This window comes from Cebidichthys violaceus, unplaced genomic scaffold (genome assembly GCF_023349555.1).
Source record: "Cebidichthys violaceus isolate CVI_PGR_0920_01 unplaced genomic scaffold, fCebVio1.0.p SCAF_17, whole genome shotgun sequence".
NCBI lineage: Eukaryota > Metazoa > Chordata > Actinopteri > Perciformes > Stichaeidae > Cebidichthys > Cebidichthys violaceus.
The window spans coordinates 1845604-1857174 of record NW_027176340.1 but is presented as its reverse complement, the minus strand read 5'-3'; the positions used below and the strand labels follow the sequence as shown (position 1 = coordinate 1857174).

Here is an 11571-nt window from a genome sequence, read left to right as displayed (position 1 = left end):
GATGGATGGATGGATGGATGGTGGATGGATAGATAGATAGATAGATAGATAGATAGATAGATAGAGAGAGAGAGAGAGAGAGAGAGAGCGATAGATAGATAGATAGATAGATAGATAGATAGATAGATAGAGAGAGAGAGAGAGAGAGAGAGAGAGAGAGAGATAGATAGATAGATGTATAGATGTATAGATGTATAGATAGATAGATAGATAGATAGATAGATAGATAGATAGATAGATAGATAGATAGATAGATAGAGGTAGGTTTGTGTCTGTATGAATGATATGAGCGATGTTTACTCTTCAGATGTAATATCCCACCCAGGATTTTGTCTACATGTTAGCCTCAAAGACAGAAGCATGCCTCTCGTTTCCTCTCTCCTCCTATACGACCGTCTCTGTTTCACTCTTCACCAGATGGCTTTTTTAATTCAAGAGCGCACAGCCTGCCAGCCTCTTACACACTTCAAACCAGACCGTGTGAAGGAATGGGAGAAGTGGCTGTCGGCCGAAAAATCTAAATAAAAAAAAAGAAGAAGATAGCAGATGTGAGAGGGCAGGAGAAAAGAGCGTGGGCAGCAGTGAACAGAGGGGTAAGGGTGGGGTCTGACAAAGATGCTATCCAGGCTGATTTTTTTCTTTTCATGACACTTATTTGCCCCAGGAGTGGAGTGCAGCATTAATATGCTAATATCCCCCCCAGGCGATAGCAAGTGTTGAAGAGCGGAGGTCATCTATACTGTAGATGCAGCCCTGGGCCTGTGTGAGCGAGGCTGGAGATCCCCAGTGGACTGACTCGGAGGCTGCTGAGAGGAAGCAAGGTAATGGGAGTCAGGCTTCCCGAAAAAAAAAATCACAATTTCCAGCTGACAAAGAGAACGGTCGTTGGTTGGGGGAAGACTGAAAATGGTCTGCTAATGGGAAAGAAAGGCTCAGGAGTGTGCACACACACACACACACACACACACACACACACACTTTCACACGCATGTGAAGCTCAAATCCTGGAAGCACCTGTGACAAATGAAAGTCTGTGACACTTTGGACAAATATTAAACCCTTAACCCTCGAAGGCTGGTGATAATCTGTAGACCAGAACCAGCAGTGAATGCATCCTGCTAACAGGTTGTTACTTTGTAAACCTAAACCTAAAGTAGGTTACTTGTGTGTTACAGATTGCTGTTGTCACAGAAGCTGCAGCGTTGCACGTGGGTGACATTCAGTATGTTCGCTCATTACCGTGAATATGCATTGCAAGTAGATTCCCTCACACACTGTCCCTGTTGCTCGGCGTAAAAAGTGTGCATATATATATATATATATATATATATATATATATATATATATATATATATATATAAAACCCATAGCTAGACATTTTTAAAGGGGCCATATCGTAAACAAAACTCCCCCTTTTCAGTGTTTGTGCACATGAATCTGGGTGTCTTTTTCAGGCTTAAAGTGACAGACGCTTAAATTTAGCGTTTCAGACAGAGGTGGACTGCAGGTATATTAATAAGACAGCAACGTATCCTCATAATACACCACGAAAAGCTACTTCTCGCTTTTTTTGTGCGTTTTCCTATAAAGCCTGGAACACGTGTCAATTTCTGCTTGTTGTAGCCTTTCATAAGTCTTTTCAAATAAACTTCCGTCTTCACAGGAAACTCAATTAGGTTCAGGAAACTAACCTACTTAGTAAGATCGTTGTTTGGGTTAAAAGAACACGGAAGTTACCGAAGTACACACGTTAGCTGGTATATCTACGAAATACGGCGCATCATGTATTGAAGGTATTGCTATGAAACACTAAAGCATGTAAACATGTTCCAGCAGAAACCCAAAATACAAGTATGAACCTGAACATTAGCATAATACCTCCCCTTTAAGATGTGGAGGTCTTCAATAGGAATGAATGGGGAGCAGAGAGTCACAGGTTACTGAAACGCCGTGTTTTTGGTCTTTTTATGAAATCAAAGAAAAATGTGATGCTAGGAAAAATATGGAATACCTCCAGCCTCATCCTTTACAGATGTTTGTCATATTGACCACATGTTTGCCAAACTAGGAAATGTTAAGAGAGTGGAAGTTAGATTATAAGAAAACAGAAAATCCAGAATTGAGAGGCTAGATTGTCCGTTCGTACTTTTTTACTTTTCTTCACAGGTCATCACAACTGTATTCTGTTGTGTGTTTTTAGACGACTGATTTCACTTTCTTTAATCTGGCCATCATAGTCTTTCAGATTTTCCTTGTTTGTCATCACATCGGATGCATTTTCACCTCAAAACACTGCGTGTGCGTTTCTTCTTCTCGCTCAACCTCTGTGGATTACTCATAATGAATCACTCCAACAGTAGCAAACAGGGCTCTTAAAGCTGTAGCACCGTTGTCGGCCTGTTTCATTTTAAAAGAGGATATATATATAGTGATGGCAGGGAGGATATTTACAGGACATCTTACATGGATCATCTCTGACCACTACACGCATTTAAATCCAGTCCAATTAATGTAGGAAAAATAGATTGACTGCTTACATCGCTAAACAAGGAAATGTCTCCCAAAAATACCACCGCTGACCTTTTTTTCTGATAAGGTTATTTATACAAGGAGCAATTAAAGAGCGAGGAGATGCTCGAGGTTAGAATATTGGAAGAGGAAATTTCACGGTATATTTTGGCAAAGCAGCAATTAAGCAGACGGGGACCAATTGGGGAGGCTCGCTGCATCGCCGTGAGGAGTTTACTGCCGCATCAGCTGTGACCGTAAATGGAAAACAACCCTCATATTCAGTTCCTGATTATCACACAATCCATCTCATTTTATGCTTGCGTCCCTCATCCGTCTCCTCCTGTCCCTTTACCTGTAAAGGGGGAATCCTTGCATGTGCTCAACAGTCCCTCCACCTCCCAGGAGCCCCATCCTGCCTCCCTCATCAAACATTCATCCTCTTTCTTTGTCTCTCTGCAGATCATTACTGCCAGGCCCGTGATTGGCCGGAACACAGTGATGGATGTATATAGTACTTTTGTTTTAGAGGTTTTTATTGTATCTCTGCATTATTCATCATCACACCACCACACTGTTAAAAGAAAGTGGCCTGAAACACCAGGGTTTTTTTTTTTTTTGGGGTGGGGGTGGGGGGGGGGAATCATTAGAAGTGCTGTTCCTGGACTGACAACAGACATCAGTGAGAGAATTAAAGTTATCAAGATTAGAGCTCACATTATATTCTAAAAATACAATATCCAAGAGCGGTACGGATCCGTTTTGAATGTGTCACTTTCTCTGAAATTAGTTCTTGCCTTATCGAAATTAAAATTTCGTTGCATTCAGAGTCGTAGAGGCGAATGTTCCAGCAGCCACCCTCCAGCTAAACGCCGTTAGCTCTGTCAGCAGCGTTACTGTCGCTTGCATGGTTAGCGCTGTTAGCGCTGTTAGCGCTGTTAGCTGCGAGCCGCCGGCTCAGCTGTTAACCATGTTAAGAGCCGTGTGAAGTCAATAGATATGCTCTGAATTTTGAAATTTAGACCTTCAAGGCGTCACAAGTACACAAGAAAAAGGGGTTTGGGAACCACTGCTTTAACACAGCTGATCCTTTTAGAACAGTGTGAATCCTTTCTTAAACAGCCAATTCGCCGCCACGACTTTTGACGGTTCAAGACACTTTTAAACACAAGAGGTTGGCCTCTGACCTCCAGCTCTGAAAAGTGAAGCCAGTGCAGTGTAAGTGCCTCAACTTGCAATTTTTCTAATAGCCATCAGGGGGCGACTCCTCCGGTTGTATAGAAGTCAATCAGAAAATGATCCATCCGTTCATCATCTTGATTATACTCTCTTGAGAACCACTAATCCCGTGAAGTCAGTATGTGTTTCAGTAAGAGGTGCAAGCAGAAGAAGTCAACAACGGTTGGTTGTTACTCATGATTAAGATTAACGATGCAGCTGACCTGAGGACTCATAGGAACGTCTCACACACACACACACACACACACACACAAAGGATGTAAAACAGTCATTTGCAGTCAGTGCAGCAGTTCATTTTGATCTGAGAGTAATACGCACATCATTTATTAATTGGAAGCTTCTCTGCGCTGTCACTTGAGTAGCTCCATGCTTAACTCTTTGGTTAGGAGTCTGCTGGATGTTCAGCGGTTCTCAGTTTAATGTGTGATTTTATCAGGACTGCATCATCAACAAATGGTACTTTACAGACTCACTGAATGAGTATGTTTGATCTCAAATTAAATTTATGGGGGAAAAAAAAAAACCCGAAATGCAAACATTTCATTCATTCATTCTCCAGCCACACAACTTCTCTCTTATCCAGACTAGTGCAGAGTTACTATCAGCTCATAGAATACAAATCAGTACATAAATACTTACATTTATAGTGGTGCAGAGGGACAGTCATTGTCTAATTTAACAGATGTTACAGGCATCAGGTGTACAGTATGAAGACCGAGCTTCATGTGATCCTGGAAGACGTCCGACTTCCGACCGATGTGTCCTACCTGAGAAACTACACGACGATGAGGAAGAGGAAGCCTTTCAGCTGTCCTTTTTGATAGGAGGCATTGAATCACACGTAGCTAAAACAACCCACTCAGCAGTAGCTGCTTGGCTTGCTGTAGACACAGACTTGTCTTGCCTGTACTAGAAACATCAGGCATTCAAGTTCAAGCCAAAAAAAATTGAACATATCTGAGAAAAAAAAGAAGCATTTCCTGCTTAATAACGAGTGATTTTTTTTTTTCGCAGGACTCTAAACATGCTGCCACCTAGCTCTGGTCGTCCATGACCCAAAGTAATTAACACCCCCCCCCCCCCTCCACATGGTACACTGTCAACCAGTTCCCTCAGCATCAACTCAAAACTAGCAGGTGAGGCAGACCGTAATCAGGGCTGAGCTGCGGAGGGAGCAAAGGTCAGACAGCCTCGCCTCCTCCTCTCACTTCGTCTGTCTCTGGATTCAGATGTGGGCTGTGGAGCGTGGTCTTCTTCAGACCGCATGACCCGAATAATTGACTGTAATCAACATCTGTAGCAGTGAGCGCTGGGCTCACGCGTCACGTCTCCTTCTCAGTCGTATAGGAGGAGGACGTACACTGTCAGCATGCCTAATTCTACAGCTTAAAACAAATGATCACAAACTCATATATAATGGTCATTTAAAGACTTTCTTTTTTCTTTTACTGTGTTGATTAATTAATGAACTGTGTGTTGGATGAACTGATTACACTGCATTCTATTGTGTTGTATCTGCTGAACATGCAGCACAGATGCCCCTGGGACTGGAGGAAGCATCAACAGTACATTTTTTTTTTGCTTCCCTTATAATGACTTTGTCCAGCATTATCAACACAGCCTCTAAATATGTGCGCCTTGGGGTTCTCAATTTATATTCCTGGTGTGTTTAAAAATGTATTCTGAACTCCCGATGACACGATAATCGAAGGATTACTCCATATCTCACTGGTCTCATGTTAATTTACAATGATGCTAATCTGCACTGACGTTGGTTCATCAATAATGATTATTATGTTTTATTTCGGGGTGAAAAAGACAATAATAATAAAGAGCAGTGTTGATTTTCTGAGAATCCTCAAACTATTAAGAAATGACACCGAACCAAACCACACGATGAACCGTGTTTATGGAGAAGCATCCACACAACGCCTCACAAACTAATTATCAAGTTTTTGACACTATTTCGCACTTTTTTGTTTTTGTTTTTGTGATTTGCCAGATGAGCGAGACCCGAGGTACGGTGGTCGTTCGTGTGCTGCAGAGCCTGTTTAGTAGTTTGTCAGCAGCCTCGCACATGTCGTTCAGCGAGTAGACGTGGCTGTGTAAAATGCGATCATCATACGGTAAATAAAAATCGCAAATAGTGAGAATAAAAACAAAGAATATTGCCAGAAAATGACAAATTACGCATCTATCCCTTTATAGATGATACGGACACACTTTAAGGATGTAAACTACAAAGGTGAGGTCAACTTCTCAACCAATTCAAACCTGAATACTACAAGATGTCCCTCTCTGCGAGGCATATCGTAGAAGTTCACACACAAAACAATGTACCTGCAGGCATCCAATGCACAAATCAGTCGATACAAACACACACACGCACACACACACACACACACACACACACACACACACACACACACACACACACACACCAAATATCTTACCCGCAGGGTTCCTCAGTTTCCAGCGCTGCCGTGTGATGAATGGAGCGTGCAAACCCAAGGCATATCCTTAGCAAAACCAACGTGGATGTGAACTAGAGTGGTGCTGGAAGAATGAATGAATGAATGAATGAAAAAAAAAAAAAAGGCGAGTGTGTCGCTGCACTGAAGTTTGAACCGCGTGCAGCTGACGCCGCGTGCCAGCAGCTGTCCGTGGTGCTGAAAAACACACACACACTCAAACTACAACGACGAGCCTTGTCCGGATACCTGGAGGTCGGAACCTGCTGACAGCGGTTCACAATTCACATTTCCGAAGCAAATGCAAGTGACGCCCACTTCATTATTCTGATGGGGGGGGGGGGGGGGGGGGGGGGAGAAAAAAACGCGTTCACGTTTTTGAGCATCAACTGTGGGGAAATATGAATGTAAAGACCAATCTAGAAGAAGAAGAAAAAAATGTGACGTTTATGAGCCTGATAGGATGCCGGTGTTATCGGCTGTGGCGCGCAAGAAACCCGGCGATCTGACACAAAGTTAAAATTCTACCTGTTACTCGAGCAGGCTATATATGCACAAACAAAAATCTTCAGTAACTGGCAATATTGTCAAAAAAGATCTTGTTCGGATGAGCCATCGTCAAAGGAGAGCCTCAACTCTGTTTGGACACCTGAACAAAGGCGCGGTTGCTCCACGCGTGGACAGTCCCGGAGATGGTCTGGATCGCCGCTAATGATGCTGATTATGTCATTCAGAGCGTGGTGGGGAAACGATTTCTTTCGCGCCGCTTCGCTCTAGTTTGTAAGCTGTTGAATCGGATGCGGAGACGCTTTAACGAGTCGCTCCCTTTATTCGTTCCAAGCGGTCAGGAGGGGGCTCTACGGTGTATTATAATAACGATTCTTTAGAGACCAGCTCATCTTCAGCGACGGGGACATTTGTTTTTTTTCTTTGGGAGCCGCAAACAAGTTGTGACACGGCACGGCGGAGCGCGAGGTCAGTCCCAGATGGCACAGCGATGCGCGCAGGGGGGGGGGGGGGGGGGGGGGGGGGGGGGCACGTGCACTTTTAGATGGTGAGCTGCGACCCTTTTCCTCTAGCGGAAGCAGCTTCAGACACGCAGTGGTCGAGCATCTAAATTTGTATGTTGAGACACCTCCCACACACACACACACACACACACACACACACACACACACACACACACACACACACACACACACACACACACACACACACACAATCTCTTTCCACGTGCACTGTAATGAGATTAATAATTAACATCACGGGAAGGCGATAGTCTACCCTATCAAAGCTGCACGACACCCCTGTGGCTTTCACAATTAATCGAATCAGCTGTTGACCCGGTGTGTCATCGCAAGTCTCTTCCAGGCTGATGTTCATTTCTTCGCCTTTGGACAAAGGTTGCGGTGGCAGGATTTTAAAAACTCGAAAGAGCAACAGGCATGTGGTGAGGACATCTGTCCCCGCAGATGGATCGCACCTCTGTGGGCAGCGCGAGAGCCGCCGATCTCAGCGTGTAATCACGAGACGGACTGTCAGGCGGGACGTTTCATAACTCCACTTCTCCCCATGGTCCGAACGATCAGGGTAACATGTTGGTCGTAGTTTTCTAATGGCTTGTTCTATAGCGAGGAAAAGATGCTTCAGTTCTATAATGCAGACGTGCAATAACAGCACCGCGTACAGATGGAGGGTCGAATTAAAACATACAACATGAAGTGTCTCAATAAGGGGCTCCTATACTCCAAGGTGCCATAACTGGACCGGAGGGACAATCACCGCTCTTCTTCCAAAACCCTATTTTGATTCGTCACCTGTTCTGTGTAGCTTCGTGTTATTGAGGGTTGTGTTCTTTTCTGCACCTTGGAAAAGTCTACAAATGTCAGCCCAATACCGAATTTTGGAGCAACACAAAATAACATACAGTAGGCAGTGGTCGATATCCATTTTTCCACATAAGAACATAAAATAATATGTAAACTTGCTCTCGTGTGGAAGAAAAAAAAATGATGAACAGAGTTTCTAAATGACCTGAAACGCATCATTTAATATATCTGTAATATGATATGTGTGCGATAAACTCATATCCACCATTACGTTGGCCTGAGCAGAGGCAAGAAGGGCTTCTTCTCTCTGCTCGGTGATGTCACATCACCGCTCCTTCTCCGGGTAAATGAAAACATTAGTACTGATAGGTCACGCTGCTCGTTAAGGACCGCTGGCTGCGTGTGGATACGTGTCCATCAAACGGTAACAGTGTGTTGGAGCCGATTCTTCCTCTGATTAAATGAACCTCGGACACAAATGCCAAACCGCTCATTCAGCTGCTGCTTAGAATAAGTCTCCGCTATAAGGAGAACATGTGGTGATGGTCTCTTTAAGAGGGTTTGTGTTTTCCATATTTGTTTTATTTTGTGCGCATTGATTCGATATTTTAAATCGTGCCAGAGGAAATTGCTCCCTCAAGAAAAAAAAATCTTAAAAATAGCTTTACTGAATTTTCTGAACTGAAACATAAATTACGCCATCAATGAAGTGGACAACCTCAATTTTAAGCGTTAATACAGACAATATGGAATAAGGGTTTTATGACTTTTGTGTGCAACAAAAAAAAAAAAAATCTAAGCACATACTTTTCTTCCTGTCAACTTTACTTTTTCATTTGAAAATGTTGAATACAGACAGAAAGACACAGCCATGGCAACATGTGCTGTACATCACTTCCCAATGTCTCACGGCACCAACGACTGCAACCGACAAACATCACAGCTAGTCTCCGGAAGAGAGGGAACGATTGGCTACGAACAGAACTGTGGGAGCGGTTCAGCAAACCGGCTATAGAGGAGAACGTCACGTTAACAAGTTAACAAACTCAAGCAGTGATGAGAGAACACAGTGAGACAGTGAAGCATCACAATTTAAAATCACATTTTAAATTGGTGAATTGGAGGATTATGGTGAAGAAACTTTACTGTTGTTGATGCAAATTTTATTTCCCCTGTGGGATATATATATATATATATATATATTGTCCAAATTGTGGAAAAAAAGAAAGAATAACACTTAAATAGGTCCATCAAAATGTCTACGTCATTAGCTCCTGCACATCCTCACCCCATCACTACTGTATATCAAGACACCAACACGTTACATACAGAATCCTCGTGGGGTAACAATATCAACTTCCACACACACGGGGGGGGGGGGGGGGGCAAGGTTACGCTATAATATTATGATCCAGGTCGTCTGGTGTCACTGTCCTCCTACTGGAGCACATCTTAAAACTGAAGTGTCACCGCTGATCTGGGACCGGGACTGGCGGGGATTCACACGGGATTACAGTTTTGAAATGAAAACATGAGAGTTGAACAAATCCCGCCTCTAAAATTAGGTTTACTCAAGAAGACTTAACCAAATGGGTCTGTCTGTTGTCCTATCCTGACAGAGTTTAAACATAGGATTTAAAAAAAAAAAAAGAGAGAGAGAGAGAGAGATTACACTATAACAAAAAAGTACAGGCTTCAAAAGAAGAATTAGAAGGCGCAGAAATACGGCATGGTGGTCATGGCATGAACAGCTTTAGATCCACCAACAAGATTACATGACAGATAACCGGCGACAACTGAGAAGCTCTCTAGCATGCCGGTGTTAGATGTTTCATCTCTCGTCTCCTCAGCATCCTCCCTACTCCTCTCCGTCCCCCACGGCCTCCTTCTTCTCGGCCACCAGTTCAACCGCTTCTCTAGCCGCCGCGTCTTCTTCGCCCTCGGGGACCTCCGCCTCATCTCCGTCTCCCGTCTCCTCCCTCTCCTCTCCCGCCTCCTGCTCCTCCTGATCCATGTCGAGCTCTTCAAAGGACGAGCCGCTGCCCATGGACTCGTTGGAGCCTCTCTCGCTGTTGTCCCTGTGCTTAATGTCTTCATTTGCGTCCATTACGTCCCTCAGAGGCAGGGAGGAAGCCAGGGAGGCGGCCGTGGAAGCGGCCAGGGACGTCTCTCTGCTGTCCCAGGGCACGCCGCCGCTCACTGAGCTCACATCGCTGTGGGAGTCTGCACCTGTAGCAACGCGGGACGAAAGACACGTATACAATATGTGAGCGTGCAAAACAAACAGAAATTACAGGCATGTAGAACTCAATTAGAGTGAACTACAGGTGTGCTGGTTTATTATAAGCTAATTTGATTTCCCCTGGTGGCTCTGTAACAAAGTGATTACTACCTCCAGCATTCAGAAGAGCACAACGAAAAACAAACCCAACACTGGTTACTGTACCTCCTAAACAATACAAGACAATATCTTATTTGACCCAAAACCACAAATCGACACCATGGCGGCGCTAGAGGAATGGTCATGGGATTCATCCTCATGGATTACAAACTATCCACAAGTTGTTGAGATGTTTCACCAAAAAACAGCGAGTAATTGTTGATATATATTAGAGTATGAACGGATCAACTGCAGGACTGAAAGGACCATTTAGAGCCAGCATGGCTTAAAAACATCATTATTTTCATATAGAATCAAAAGGTTGATGATACAGCCGCCAGCATTAGCGCTACATTTTGTAATAAACCTCATTGTAGATGATAAAAGGGTGTAAAGATGTGTTCAAGCGTAATCGTTCTCCGTAATGTTTGCGATATGAAACTTTTAGATATGCCACTTAAAAAAAGCCACCGGATCGATATCTTTAAGCTACTTTATTAATTAGCTTAATTGATGTCGGATTCCTCACCCGCGTGCTTTCAGCCTGAACCTGCCTTTGATCCATGATTCTCCGTCATCAAATAGCCGTTCGTTATCTCTCTCTACTGTTGTTTTGAGGCATTTGTGTGGAAGTGAACTAGAAGGTAATTCGCTGTGATGTCGTGAGCTAAAACACAGACACTGCAGGAAAAGCCAGCGATATGAAAGCAGCACCGTGTGTCAGGTATAGTCCAACGATACAAAAAAAAAAAAAAGACGCATAGCACAGCTGGGACATACGGGACATACGGGACAGGTATGAGGCCTTAAAATGCCTAAAATCACAAATGGAAAATAGGAATCAAGAATTCAAATTTATGATCGTTTTTGGCCTCTCCTGTACTTGTGTTTCACTGTTTTTCAAATGGACTTAATATATCTGACTTGGTTTGAAATGAACAGCCTCCATATGAAGCGTCTTCCACGAATAAAACCTAATCCGAGTTGACTTGACTCGTCCCGCGGGACACGAACGCGCCCATTGTCCGAGCCGGTTTTTCCCGCCGCTTTTCACACTCCAAATAAATCTCATCCACACGTCGGTGTGTCGGCGCTAAATGTGTCGTCTGGGACCCAAATACAATAAACAGGAAGTCTCCGAGCT

General features: G+C 43.7%; 2 protein-coding genes across 2 annotated transcripts in view; both read right to left on the bottom strand.

The window, feature by feature from the left end:
* grm2a (glutamate receptor, metabotropic 2a) overlaps nt 1–6545 on the bottom strand; it is a 26639-nt gene extending 20094 nt beyond the window's left edge. Inside the window, exon 1 of the mRNA XM_068711933.1 lies at nt 6201–6545. The gene's annotated coding sequence lies outside the window, so the exon portion shown is untranslated. The remainder of the gene's footprint in view (nt 1–6200) is intronic.
* A 2062-nt stretch (nt 6546–8607) lies between these two features.
* The window catches only part of tex264a (testis expressed 264, ER-phagy receptor a), a 52594-nt gene continuing 49630 nt past the window's right edge, over nt 8608–11571 (bottom strand). Inside the window, exon 4 of the mRNA XM_068711932.1 lies at nt 8608–10276. Coding sequence (XP_068568033.1) covers nt 9906–10276 — 371 coding nt within the window. The 3' untranslated portion in view covers nt 8608–9905. The remainder of the gene's footprint in view (nt 10277–11571) is intronic.